We start from the raw sequence: 15,115 nt of genomic DNA, 5'->3' as shown, positions 1-15,115 counted from the left end.
GGAAGGCGGTGGTTTTCCATCCTAGAAATATGCCCTGCCCAGCGCAGCTGCGTCTTCAACAGCAGTGCCTCGATGCTGGTAACCTCTGCCCGCTTGAGGACTTCAGTGTTGGTCACAAAGTCACTCCAGTGGATGTTGAGGATGGTGCGAAGGCAGCGCTGATGAAAGCGCTCAAGGATTTCATAACATTCATGCTACAAAGATTAATAATAATAATAATAATAATAATAATAATAATAATAATAATAATAATAATAATAATAATAATAAAACAACTTTAATTTGTATCCCGCCCTCCCCGCCGAAGCAGGCTCAGATATGGAGTTGTATGGTGGAAGTGTTATTGCCAGGCTGGAATTAGCTAGAAGCAAACTAAAATGTATTTCAGTTAAAATCAAAGGGTTTAGTATTATTACTAGGATCCAGACTAGGGTCTTACATTTATATGTGCAACATAAATACTATATCTACTTTGTTGCCTACTTTTTAAAAAGACCTTTGAAGTCTTCAACTTGACAAGATACTAGGAGATGTGTGATTGGATCTTCCTAGCAATTTTAGAACTCATTTGCAGCTTTGCAGGGTCCTGATTTAGACTGGAATCAGATAGTGGTTTAATTACTCACCTTCAACATGGTTCTGCCTACCAAAGAGTATCTGCTTCACACTGTTCTTAGATTTGAAAAGAAAACTGAAAGGTAAAAATATCTTTAATGTCATGTCGCAAGTAGCTTACTTTCACCTTTCAATCACTTGTTCATTGTAGATACTTTTACCCAATGCAGATCCAATCCCTTTGCAATATTGTTGCCACATCAAATAACAGAACCCCCCCCCCCAGCAGAATTAAAATAAGGCAATAATCTAGTTTAAACCCTCCAATTAAAATCTAACAAAAGAAACAACAAATAAGACAAGATAGATGGAATCAGCAAAAGTTTCAGGAAGTCTAGCTCTCAGTCATAAGCTGGAGCACCTTTTGTGCCAGGATGGCTCTGGGTAACCCTGCCCAGCATTGGCTGACAGACAAATGGCTCTTCTGCTGCCCCACCCTCATTGGCCAAGCCCATCTGAGGAAGGATGGGATTAGCAGACCTGAGGGCTGCAGGTTCCAATTTGGTCTGCAATTCATGTTTGAAAGCAATGGCCTGCAGGAGCACAGGGCATATAGAGCCCTCTACCAGCAAAAAAACACCCTTTCATCCTGTGCTTCCAAATTTTATTCAACTGCTGCTATTCATCCTTGCTATGTCCCTAGGGGGTCACTGGTTAACAGGGCCAGGAAGGATTTTACCTGTAGTTTTGTTTGGCTAATTGGCCCTAGAGTTTTTGCCTTCCTCATAGGAAAGAGCATCTGTATGTTTGGTTGTATTGTTAAAAAGAGCATAGTTAACATAACTGGCTGCTGGAATTTAGCCATTGGCTGGGGAACATTGTACAGGTAAGCTCCCTGCATGACTCTGAATGAGGCCCTTAACGGGCTTGGGGGGCAGGGTGTTTGACCACCAAACTTGGTGGCTGATGCACTGACCACACCTCTAGGAGGATGGTGATGGGAAGGAACAGTAGCTTTCACTACTTCCAGCCCTAATGCCTTGGTTACCCCAGTAGGCAGGTTGTGGAGGTTGCTGACAATTACAGCAGTTGGGTGTCAGCTATATGCATTGTCTCCATCCTATGCTGCACCAAGATCTCAGGAACCTGTAATCAATACGGTTGTTGTCTGATCCTTGCCAGTACAGTACGTCTCTGTCATTTCTCCCATGATTTGGTCCCCCCACTCCAAGCGCAATATAAAAATTATGTCAATTTGGGTAAACCAAAATTTGCCATTACCTCCTTTCCAACGTTTCCATAAATCAAGAGTCTTATTTATTTGTGTTTCTGGCTCCATAAGAGAAGACTTCTAGTTTGTGAAGCTGATTACATAAGCAAAAAAATCTGCACTCTTATATGGGTGCTCCTTTTTCTGAATATATAGAAGACATTGGATTTATATCCCACCCTCCACTCCAAATCTCAGAGTCTCAGAGCAGCTCACAATCTCCTTTATCTTCCTCCCCCACAACAGACACCCTGTCAGGGCCGGATCTGGGGGGGGGGCAGAGGGAGGTGCTTGCCCCGGGCACCGATGGAGGGGGAGCGCCAAATTGGGTATGGAGTCCATTGCATTCTATGGGACCATAAGATAGAATGGCGCATAAGGGGGCGCCATTTTTTAATTTTGTGCCCCCTCAGAAAACATGTAGATCCGGTCCTGCACCCTGTGAGGTGGGCAGGGCTGAGAGGACTCTCACAGCAGCTGCCCTTTCAAGGACAACCTCTGCCAGAGCTGTGGCTGACCCAAGGCCATTTCAGCAGGTTCAAGTGGAGGAGTGGGGAATCAAACCCAGTTCTCCCAAATAAGAGTCCACACGTTTAACCACTACACCAAATTGGCTCTTATATAGCAAATTCAGGAATCAGGACATTCATTTTTTTTTTGTAAATACTTTTCTGTAAAAATAATCTGGATTATTCATTGTATGATGGCTTTTTTCGGAATTTACTGAATGGCAACCTGTTAAAGGGCATTTTATAAAAGGCTTTTTTATTTACTTATGCTTCATTCAGTATCAATTTGCACTTTGTCTTTGCACCCCCCCAGTATACTACAGAATGTGTCTCTGGATGTATTTGTCCTGATGGACTGGTGTCTGATGGTAATGGCACTTGTGTTGAAGAGGAGCAATGTCCTTGTATTTATGAAGGAAATTTCTATAGTCCTGGTACAAAGATCAGTGTCAGCTGTAATACATGGTATAGTATTTTTCAGAGTATTCTTAATGCCATTGTTTTAGAAAATAATAACAAGCACAGGTTTTAAATGTTGAGAATGAGTGTTGAAAGTGAATACTGGCTCTTCTGCCCTCTCTACAGCACTGGTGTTCTTGGGGCAAAAAAAGGTTGCATTGTAGTTCACTTCTAAAGCAACCCACAAATTAAGACCTTTTTTTGGGAAATAGTTAAATGCTTATTACATTAAGGCACTACAGGTCATATTGCTGCCAGCACATTCCAATTGCTGGGAAATTATTCCACTATCTCCACTATATTATTAGCAGAATATACTAGGCTGTAAGCACAGCACGAGCCATGTGGCCAGCTGAAGCTGTATGTGTGTGCAAACATGAAACAAAATGCAGCTTTCTTGAGATTTCAAACTAATGAAGAGATTATTATAAGAACTCCATTCTCTAAATAGGAAAGATGAGAGATAACATATCTGATCAAATCTAACTAGCTGGATGTCCAGGGATGCAAGACATGTGTCCTGCTCTCATGGTGACAAGATGGAGAATCTGGCAATGTCTGCAAGAAAGGTAACAAGCCAGAAGGAAGGAATTTCCCTAAGAGTTGCAATCTACATGTCAGAGAGTTAGTAGTAGAGAAGAAAGGAAGGATGCTCTGTTTTGCTTGTCCTTCTGACCCATTGGCAGGGCCGGCACTAAGGAGTAGGCAAAGTAGTCTGCTGTCTAGACCAGCCTCTTGCCACAGGGGCAGGCTCTCACCTCCCACAGCACTCCTCAGGCTGGGAACGGGAAAGCCAGTGTCACTCTAGGCTGATGCTGCCATACCCTGCTCTGCCCCTCCTCCTGGTGTGGCACTATGTTCACCTCTCACCCACTACCACAGCTCAGGCAACCATCTGGGTGGAACACTCATATCACCACCTCCCTCCACCTTTGCAGCTCCCCCCATCCCCAGCATTCGTGTGCACCGCCAGCCTGGCTAGCTGCCCCTCCCCGCACTTCTTCTCAGCCGGTTGGCTAACAGGAAGACCACTTGTTGTGCAGGGAATGCCATGGAAGGAAGGACAGGCTCCAAGTGCCTCTGAGCACAGACCTGGGAAGGCTGAGTGGGGGCAGTGCATATGCTCAGTGCCTACCCTCCCTAGCTATGTGGCCCTGCCACTGCTGTGTTTGCCCTGACAACAGCCCACATCTTTGCTGCCCAGCCTGCCCATGAGTGCTTCCACTTCCAACACCTATATTATCCTATTTTTCATGGTACAATTATGAGAGGTTTTCTTGAGATGGCACAATAGCAGAAAAGAATAATTAAGGCTTTACCAAGTGATTAATAGAAAATTAGTGTGATAGAATGAAAAGGGGGAAGCACTGTGGTTGCGTAAAAGTATCATCTTTCAAGTCATGCTTCATACTGGGGAGACGCTGAAAGAGAAGAAAGCACAATCAGAGTGAAATAAGGAGGAAAGAAGATGATCTGATAGTGAAATATCAGATGATGTTACTCATGCTGGAAGTTCCAAAGTTACAGAGAGCAATCTCTTTGTATGCCAAAACGATGGCAATACAACCCGGAAAATCTACAAGAACTAACTTACAGAAAGATAGAACAAAATAGGAGTCAATTTCACCTTTAAGACCAACATAGTTTTATTCAGAACGTAAGCTTTCATATGCTCTTAAGCACACTTCATCAGACAAGGAATCTGGCACAGTGAGCAGCGCCATACATAGCTGGTAGGCAGTGGCCCAGAATGCACAATGATACAGATTTAAGAACCAATGACAGAATAGTAAAATTATCTGGTAGGCAGTGGTTTAGAATGTAAAATGGTACAAATATAAGATCCAATGACAGAATAGTAAAATTAACAAACTGAGCAAACCTTTGATCTGAGTAGCATGAGCTCGCGAAAGCAACAAAACCGTAGTATGTCAAAATGTGAGAGTGTCTGTCAATGACTCTATTGCTATAAACCTGGGCCAAAAGGAAGGAATTTCTATCTGTTTTCCAATCCAACTAGCCCACTTTTAAGCATGCAACATACATATAGTTTGTCATTAGGGGAAAAATACATTAAAATATAGTGGGAGATGAGTTCAATATACGTAATGGAATAAGCAACCAATATGATATCCCTGTTTAAGTATGTCAGGAATATTGGTTTTTTATCTCATTACAGATGCTAAACCCACTCTCACTGAATATAGTTATACATCCACAGTATTCCAATGTGTTTCTCTTTTAGAATTGTGTATCAGAATAATGTTTTGTATTGACATAGTCAAAATAGGGATATTGGCTGTTTATCTCATTACATATACTTTATCCATTTTCACTATATTTTATTCTTTTTTTCTATGGCAAACTAGAATTATGTTTACATGTTAAAAAGTAAATTAGGTGGACAAGAACATCACTATCCAACGTATTTCTCTTTTAGCTGCATTGACACACTTAAACAGGGATATCTCACATTTTGACATACTACGGTTTTGTTGCTTTTGCATGCTCATGCTACTCAGATCAAAGGTTTGCTCAATTTGTTAATTTCTGTCATTGGATCTTATATTTGTACCATTTTATATTCTAAACCACTGCCTACCAGATAATTTTACTATTCTGTCATTGGTTCTTAAATCTGTACCATTGTGCATTCTGGGCCACTGCCTACCAGCTATGTATGGCTCTGCTCACTGTGCCAAACTCCTCATCTGATGAAGTGTGCTTAAGAGCATACGAAAGCTTACGTTCTGAATAAAACTATGTTGGTCTTAAAGGTACAATTGACTCCTACTTTGTTCTACTACTTCAGACCAACACGGCTGCCTACTTGGATCTGTTTACAGAGAGATGTTTGATGAGGTTAGGAAAACTATTTTGTCAAGATCTCTTGGAGGAGGAGGAGGCCTTTGTTATTCATAAACATACCCAGACCTCTTTCAGCTTCACTTTCCATTTCTAATAGTGGGTTTTTTTTTTCTAAATACGATACCTTTTGATTTCTGTCTATGTATCCAACTGAGGGAGCTATTATTTCCTTGCACTGTCCTTTTATTCAAACAATTACCAAAAAATTTATAGAGTTAAAGGCCAAATCATGCTACTATTTTTAGTTGTAAGAATCACCACGAAGTGACTTTCTCTCTCAGTATCTGTTGTTGAAACTGTTATTTTATTTGACATATCCAGGGTTTTTTTTAAGCAGGAACGCACAGGAACGCAGTTCCAGCTCACTTGGCATCAGGGGATGTGGCCTGATATGCAAATGAGCTTCTGCTGGGCTTTTTCTACAAAAATGTCCTATGCTAAACAATGGTGATGTCAGGGGGTGTGGCCTAATATGAAAATGAGTTCCTGCTGGGCTTTTTCTACACAAAAGGCCCTGGATATATCCAAATGGTTACCATACCTTGAATTGCTCCTCTTGCATGCAGAGTACTCCTACAGGTGGCAAATTTTGATCCTTTATATTTAATCTCTCAGCATATGCCATAAGAGGCGGTGGAACTGTACAACCAGCCCTTGCCATGGAATATGCATTGTATATGGGAATGGACATTACCTCAGCTTTGATGGAGGGAAATTTGATTTCATGGGAAACTGTGATTATATCCTAGCTCAGGTATCAATTCTTTATTACCCATCTTAATTGTGTGCATGGTACCGACATGCAGTTTGGTGTTTTCAATGTTTAAATGATTATCATGGATTTCATAATAAGGAAAGAACAGCACTCTCTGCATTTTTTTTCACTTTTCTGGATGTATGGGAACCTAGGCTATAGTAGCATAGATCCACACGCAAGAATTTGAGACATCAAAAATTGACTTGAGGAAGGTTCCTTTTTCACATGTTTCTCTAATATTCTTCTTCAGTGAGAAAACTGAGGTTGCCACAATGTCATTGCAAGTATTTCTTAGATCAATCATCTAAGTTATACTTTTACAGGGGTTTTTTTTTGAGCAGGAATGCACAGGCGTGCAGTTCCGGCTGGCTTGGTGTCAGGGATGTGTGGCTTAATATGCAAATGAGTTCCTGTTGGGCTTTTTCTACAAAAAAATCCCTGTGCAAAACAATGGTGACATCAGGGGGTGTATGCACATCAAGCTTATTTCTGAGTATTCCCTTTAAAAAAAACACCCTTCCTACATATAAGAAGCTAACACAACAGGAGAACAGTTACTAGCCTTGCTTGGTTTTATTAACCATATTTTATATTTAGTGAGTGTTCATTTAATAATGTAGGGGATCATTAAGAATATAATCTCTGACCTGCATATTGTAGTAGTACAGTTCCATAAAGATACTGCAACAGTTTCCAGAAATGACTAACCACTGCAACATTTTACAGAAATTACTAGCCAGGGAGTCATATCTTCCTCAAAAATATATTATTTATTTATTTATTACTTTAAATTTCTATCCTGCCCTCTCCGCAAGCGGACTCAGGGCGGCTAACAACATACATTTTTACAATTTAACCAATAAAACTACAATTTAAAATGATTTAAAACACTTAAACATTAAACATTCCATTGCATTTTTGGTGCTGTATCACTATGATATAATTTAACATAAATATAAATGTAAATGGTGATCATGGTACTCTGTAATGGTGTATATGTCATAGAAAGTTGGTTACTGAGATAGAAAATGTAATGTTCAATGGGCTTTTTTGTTTTGTTTCCCTTTTAAGGACTTTTGCCCCAATAATCCCCAGGAAGGTACATTTCGAATTGTAATTACAAATGTTGCATGTGGTAAATCCCCAACTGTTTGTGCCTTGAAAATCAATGTGATCTTGCAGGTAAGTCATCTTTACAGGTAGACAATTGCAAAAAACAAAAAAAAGGATGCATTTTTGTTTGCTTGCTATAGCTTGTTAGCACCTATTCTCATCTGACACCCTCCTCGCCACATAACCCATTGTATTGAATCACATGGGACTTACTTCTGAGTAGACATATTTAGAATTATTCTCAGTATTCATCTGATGTAGTGAAAATAAGAATGCCATGTATAGTTGTTACAAAAATAGCTGGACTATTGGCTAGATTTGCAGGCCATTCCTTAACTGGTTTTAATGGATCCATTCCAAGCATCTGGTTGTTGCAGTTGTTGGTCATCTGAAAATGGTTTGGGGTGGTTTGAACAGGACCACCTTAGCCTTGGCACCATCTACTCTGCCTGGCTTTCCAGAGTCCTAGGCAAAGACATTGCCTATCAATCCCCAGGTCCCAGCGAGGGACCCCCAGCTTTTGCAGGCTGCTTCCCACCCCCAGTCAATTGGCTGGCAGAGGGAAGTCCTCCCCCCACAACCACCATGTGCCCTTCCACTTTGGAATGCTAGAAGAAGCTTGGAAAGGCTTGCTTTTCAGACAATGTGTCTGTGCCTTTAAATCTAGGAGCCAGGCTGAATGGGTGTGGGATGAGCTTGCAGAACAACATGGCTGCTCCCAGCAGCTGTGAAAGCATCCCAGACCCTCCATTTGTTTTACAACCATTTCAGAAGTCATTTATATAGTAAAGGATAAACTAGAACTTTTGGTTTCCCTGTGTTAGGCTGAAGAACTTGGAACTTCAGCAACTCATGAGTAAATTGCCCAGTGAGACCACACAAGTGTGAGATTCCAGACTTTTTATTTTGGCTGCTATATGTGTGTGTGTGTGAGAGAGAGAGTATACAAGGGATGTGCAGCTTCTTGGGGATGAGGAAATGAAGACTGTATTCAGGGAACTGCACTGCTGTATTTGTTTATTTTAGGGAATGTGAAAGTCTCCTGGCTCTTCTCCCCAAATCCCCAGATATTTTCTGAGTTAGACTTGGCAACCCTAACATTTCCTAATATCTTCTCCCTAAGATCTTCTAAGTGGAGATGGTATAGATGGAAGCTGGGACTTTAGGCATGTGGTGTATGTGCACTTCCACTGACCATAACCTTCCCATTCCAATTATATTGTCAACACATGCTAAGACCCTGAAATACCTTCCCACATACATTTGCTCTGCTACATTGACTGCTGTGGTCTGGGAGGTGGAGACAAGAAATACACCTGAGGGTCAAAATTCTGGGGGCTCATAAAGACATGTAGTTTCTTTCCAATATGATGTTTGATTTGGTCCCAGTAAAATGAGTGGATGCCCAGAAGGAATCTTTTCTGGGAGCCTGTGGTTCTTAGCAGCTCTAGGTAGAACATAAGAACATAAGAGAAGTCATGTTGGATCAGGCCAATGGCCCATCCAGTCCAACACTCTGTATCACACAGTGGCCAAAATACACACACACACAGAGTGGCTAACAGCCACTGATGGATCTCTGCTCCATATTTTTATCCAATCCCCTCTTGAAGCTGGCTATGCTTGTAGCCGTCATCACCTCCTGTGGCAGTGAATACCACATGTTAATCACCCTTTGGTTGAAGAAGTACTTCTTTTTATCCATTCTAACGTGACTGCTCAGCAATTTCATTGAATGCCCACGAGTTCTTGTATTGTGAGAAAGGGAGAAAAGGACTTCTTTCTCTACTTTCTCCATCCCATGCATAATCTTGTAAACCTCTATCATGTCACCCCGCAGTTGACGTTTCTCTAAGCTAAAGAGTCCCAAGCGTAGAAATAACTGATCTGTATTGGAAGGGGAATCAATAGATTTGAAGATGGTAGGACTGAAAGACTCTACATTCTGGCCAATATCTGATGTAAATTAGATATTAATCTGAAGTTTATTGTGATCTAAGGTTCCATGGTCCAGAGCATATGATGAAGTAGGTTCCATCCAACAAAACATAATGCTACAATAAACCTGAGTCTAAAGTGCCACATCTTTTTTTTAAAAAACTGCTCCACAGACACCTTTGACACACTTCCATTCATACATATATTACACACATTCCATTCATATGCACAGTATTCACAAACCACAATCACCCACAGTCAGAGACAATTTCATTCACACTGTGTCATCTGTCTAGTACATTTTTATCCTGCCCTTCCTCCGAGGAGCTCAGAATGGCATACATGGGGTTTTCCTTTTCATTTTATCCTATGATAACCGTAAGTTAAATTTTGTTTAGAGATAGTAGCTGGCCCAAGAACACAGTGATCTTTATAGCACAATTGGCCACACACACATGGCTTTAACTCACATACTTTAGCCATAATTTATGCATTAATAAGTTTCTACCTAGAGCTGCTAAAAACAACCACAGGCTCCCAGAAAATATTCCTTCTGGGCATCCACTCATTTTACTGGGAGCAAATCAAACATATTGAAAACTACACATCTTTATGAGCCCCCAGAATTTTGTCCCTCAAGTCCATTCCCTGTCTCCATCTCCCAGGCCACACTCCATTTATGTGTTAATACATAGGACATAAGGTTGCCAGGTCTGTGTTGGAAAATACCTGGAGACTTTGGGGGTGGATCTTGGAGAGGGTGGGGTTTGGGGTGGGGCCTTGGCATGGTACAGTGCCACAGAGTCCACCCTTCAAAGCAGCCATTTTCTCCAGGGGAGTTGATATCTGCCAGCTGGAGATAAAAGTGGGATATCTCCAGGCCCCACCTGGAAGCTGACAACCTGGAGTTGCCAAGTCCAATTGAAGAAATATCTGGGGATTTTGGGGGTGGAGCCAGGAGACTTTGGGAGTGGGGCCAGAAAACATTGGGGGTGGAGCCAGGAGCAAGGTTGTGACAAGCATAATTGAACTCCAAAGGAAGTTTTGGCCATCACATTTAAAGGGACAGCACACCTTTTAAATGCCTTCCCTCCACTGGAAATAATGAAGGATAGGGGCACCTTCTTTTGGGGCTCATAGAATTGGACCCACTGGTTCAGTCCTTTTAAAATTTGGAGGGTGTTTTGAGGAGAGGCAGCAGATGCTATGCTGCAATTCTGGTGCCTCTACCTCAAAACACATCCCCCCTAGAGCCCCAAATACCAGCATATCAATTCTCCATTATTCCCTATAGGAATCATTCTCCATAGGGAATAATGGAGTGCCCAGTAGACATTTCCCTCCCCCCCATTTTCTGATGCCCCTGAAGCAGGAAGAGGGCCTCCAAACTGGGGGGTACCCTGCCCCCACCTGGGGATTGGCAGCCCTATGATAACCCTAGGTCAATAACCCTATCTATTCACATACACACCACTCATATACTCCTTATTTACTCATTCAGCCTAAGAATCTATCAGCACTATGATACTGCTGTCTCCAATCCACCCCATCAACAGATTTCAACTTGTGCTGCTCCTTAGATCATTTTATTCTTTAGGAATTAGACCATTCATTACACCACAGCAACTCAGGATGGGCTTTCTATCTCTGACCTCTGGGCTTTTGTGATACCATAGCAGCAAAGAATGAGAAAGTGGAAGAAGTATGTGCTGTTCCAGTTCTGTGTCTTGTTAGGGAACTCTATGCGTTATTATCTATTGTTGTTCAGGCTTGTAGCCATGAGATAGTGTGCATTGATGTCAACTTGCAAATTTGTTCTAGTTTATTTATTTTTATTTCTAGAGCAGTGAAATCAGACTTTCATGTGGAAAAATGGAGGTGATAACCAGTAAGCCTGGCATAGGAAAAAACTATACGTTTTACACCATGGGGCTTTATATTGTAATTGAAACTTACCATGGAATGACTTTTATGTGGGATGAGAAGACAACTGTGATTGTACAACTGGCACCATCTTTTCAGGTAGGTGAAAATATAGTGATTTGGATACTAGGTGTTTTTGTGTCAGGGCAAGGTCACGTTTTATATTTGTTCTATTATAATATCACTTCATTGTTGGAAAGAATCATGCACATGATGCAAATGTTGTCAGATATGAAGACTGTGTCTGTCTTGTATCATGAATGAAGAACGTGCATTATACATACCAGATTACAGCATTCTTCCTATAAAGATATACTTGCAAAAGAAAGACTATCATGTGTGAAGTGATCTTCCGGTCATAATAAATCTGTCTCTTGTGCATTATAAAATCCACAGAGAATGCCTGCAAACATAAAACCCCAAGACATATCTCTTTAGAATATGAGACTATTTTGCCATTTTGAGTAGTGTTTAAAATAGTAGAGAGAGGGTTAGCATTTAGGAAGTGGATGATTTATGTTTTACACCCTTTGGGGGGAGTGCAGTTTGTAGATTACGTAAATAAATAAACAAAAATTAATATCTTTTTTCAGCTATAATAGTTAGAAATTAATAATTTAACTTGCAAATTTAAACAATATTCTTTTTCCTGGTTGAGTCCAGCCTCTTTCTGAATGATATAAAGACAGTTAAACTCTCTCCTTTTCCCAGAAAATGGAGTCACCACTTAGTATGTAAGCGTGTTTGGAATGGAACTGAATATATTGTGCTTGTGGAGGGCATACAGTTTACTAAGGATATAAATTGAAAAACTCTGCATAAGCAGAATTTAACTTACAACATTTTTTTCTGTCAAAAAAGCCTTTGTAGAATAACTTGTACAAATTTTATAGGGCAAGGTTTGTGGTCTGTGTGGCAACTTTGACAATAGTGCCCACAATGACTTTACCAGCAGAAGGCAATCAATGGAGTCTCATGCACAGGCATTCGGAAGCAGCTGGAAAATCACCACTACCTGTTTAGACAAAAACAAGTCTGATCCTTGTGCAGCTCAGCCTCTCAATCTTGTACTGGGCCAGAAGTACTGTAGTATTATCAAGAGTGACATTTTCAAACCCTGCCACAATAAGGTAAGAGCTTGCTTTAGGCGTTGCCTCTCTTGCATATCCCTCCTCCAATTCTCTGTTGTTCCATCTCCCCTCTTCTTATATTCCTTTGTTTTGATAATATTTATTTGCTATCCTTTGTAGCTCTGTTAGGGATTCCAGCCTCCAGGTGGGACCTAGGGATCCCCCAGAATTCCAGTTCATATCCACACTCCAGAGATCAGTTCCCCCGGAGAAATGGATACTTTGGAGGGTGGGAACTAGGGTATTGTTCTCCACTGAGGATACTGTCCTTCCCAGGCCCCATCTCCAAATCTCCAGGAGTTCCCCAACCTGGATCTGAAAACATTATCTCGCTATCCACTATCAGTGGCCCCTGGGGGGAGGGGGAGGAACCCAGCAACCCTACCTTACTGGTACAGACTGCCTTCAGTATCTGCTGCACTATTAGAGTTGAGTAGGGCTGACAGCCTCCACAGTCCATCTTGGAGGCCTTGGTAATCCTCAGACTAGAGATAGGAAAGGGTTAACAACACCCTAGATCTTTCTATATCTTTTTCATCCTCAGTAACCAGTTAGAAGGGCTGACCTGTCCTCCCAGGCCCTAATAAGGGGGACTCCCTGAAGAATGTGGGCCCCTTATGGTTGCCAGGTCCAACTCATGAAATATCTGGGGACTTTGGGGGTGGAGCCAAAAGACTTTGGGGATGGAGCCAGGAGACATTCCCAGTCCCTAAAAAAAACAACACAGCAGTGCAGTCCCCCTGAATACAGTCCTCATTTCCTCATCGTCTTTTCTTTGCCTACCCTGGAAGCACACTTCCACTAAATGAAAGTGAAATTTGTCATACCTCACAAGTCCCCTTGTCAGGCTTTCAAAACATTTCCAAGCATGGCTTTTTAAAAGGATATGCACACATACAAAGCAGCCAAAATAAACAGAGTTTACAAGCTCACACTTTTGTGATCTCACTAGGGTAATTTACTTATGGGAGTTGCTGGATGTAACCATCTGCTGTATTTCAACCAGCTTCTTCAGACAGGAACAGGAAAGAAGAGCAGCCTAGGGGGTGGAGTTTTCTTTCATCCCATAATCAGGTTCTAGCTAACTCTTTCCTATCCATTTTACTATAGAAATGACTTCTGAAGTGAATGCAAAACAGAGGGACTCTGCTCTCTGCCTTTTTCACAGCTTCGTGGTTCTGCCTGCTTGCCCTATCTGCTGCTTTCCTGCTGCTGAGATTTAAAGGCACACACACATTCTAAAACACAAACAGTTGCAAGTGTCTTCTTAGCCTACCGAGGTTTCAAGGCACATGGTGGCTGTTGGGGCTGGGCTTTCCCCCACCAGCCAGCTGACTGGTGGCAGGGAGGAGCCTGCAAAACTGGGGGATCCCCCACTGAGACCTGGGGACTGGCAAGCCTACTTCCTCTTTCTGCCCCCCTAAGGGTTACCTCACTCTCTTGGGTTGATTGGTAGGAGCTATTACCAATCGATTATGACTGGACCAGGTCACCCTGCACAGTCGCTGTTCCTCTGTCATCTGACCCTGCTGGCCTCTTGGCCTGGCCTGGCTTTAACAGGCCTACCACCTGAAGGGCAGACAGCCCTCCTGTGCTGACCTAGAAGGGAGGGGCCAAATTCTGCTGTATGCAACCCATTACCAGACAGGCTGCTCCAGCTGGTCCTCTTCTCTTCACCTCTAGTATGTAGAGGGGTACTGAGGCTACCCCAGATATCTGCACAATATGTGTGGTTTGAAGCCAGTTAAAGATCATGAAACTTTAAGATCCAGTTATAAGACAGGCAGCCAGATTCAAAACCAAAAGATTATTTTCTTTCCATACATTGAAAGAAGGAAGGGAGTAATTGGTAACCAGGTAACCAGACTTGTCCAAGGGGATGAGCATGTGTTTCAAGTTCCCAGAAAATATAATATAAAAATATAATATAAAATATAATATACAAATATTGTATTCCGGTGGGTGTGTACCTCATACATAATCATAAGAATGGAGCTTTGGAAAACAATTCCAGGCTAAATTGGACCATTCTGAGGCAGGAAAATATTTCTGTGAAGAAATGCTATCAAAGCAGGTTTTCTGTAGGCAAAAGCCCTGATATTAACAAAGAAGAAGACTTGATTAACAATTAACTTTGTTCTATAAATCTGTGATCCAAATGTCAGTATTGTCTACTCAGACTGGCAGCGGCTCTCCAGGGTCTCAAGCTGAGGTTTTTAATAATAATAAATTTTATTTATATCCCGTCCTCCCTGCCTAGGCAGGCTCAGGGCGGCTAACAACATATTCAGATAAAAAATATACATTAGTTTTAAAACAGCATTAAAAGTTATACAATAATTTAAGATCGACAGTATCTTAAAAATCATTCCAATTTACATAATTTAACAGCAACAATGATGTTCCTGGCGCTATTCTGTCTATTGCATAATGGCAAGATCACTAAATAGAGTCACTTTGGTGGGTCATCAGTTCGGCCATCTTTTGTCAGCAGCCTGCGAAGGCCTGCCTAAAGAGGATGGTCTTGCAGGCTCTGCGGAATTGGTCTAGAATTGGTTTTTCTTGCCTACTTGCCTGGACCCTTTTTAGTTGG

The 15,115-nt window shown here is 41.6% G+C and overlaps 1 protein-coding gene across 1 annotated transcript in view; it reads left to right on the top strand.

Moving 5' to 3' along the window:
- The window catches only part of LOC132589665 (mucin-5B-like), a 126,264-nt gene that overhangs the window by 44,155 nt on the left and 66,994 nt on the right, over nucleotides 1-15,115 (top strand). The window contains exons 19-23 of the mRNA XM_060262400.1: nucleotides 2,648-2,799; nucleotides 6,277-6,415; nucleotides 7,490-7,600; nucleotides 11,312-11,491; nucleotides 12,286-12,522. Of these exons, the coding sequence (XP_060118383.1) occupies nucleotides 2,648-2,799; nucleotides 6,277-6,415; nucleotides 7,490-7,600; nucleotides 11,312-11,491; nucleotides 12,286-12,522 (819 nt within the window). The remainder of the gene's footprint in view (nucleotides 1-2,647; nucleotides 2,800-6,276; nucleotides 6,416-7,489; nucleotides 7,601-11,311; nucleotides 11,492-12,285; nucleotides 12,523-15,115) is intronic.

Source organism: Heteronotia binoei, chromosome 21, assembly GCF_032191835.1.
Source record: "Heteronotia binoei isolate CCM8104 ecotype False Entrance Well chromosome 21, APGP_CSIRO_Hbin_v1, whole genome shotgun sequence".
NCBI classification, from domain to species: Eukaryota; Metazoa; Chordata; class Lepidosauria; order Squamata; family Gekkonidae; genus Heteronotia; species Heteronotia binoei.
Note: the sequence above shows the minus strand (reverse complement) of the source record. Positions and strands in the feature narration are given on the sequence as shown.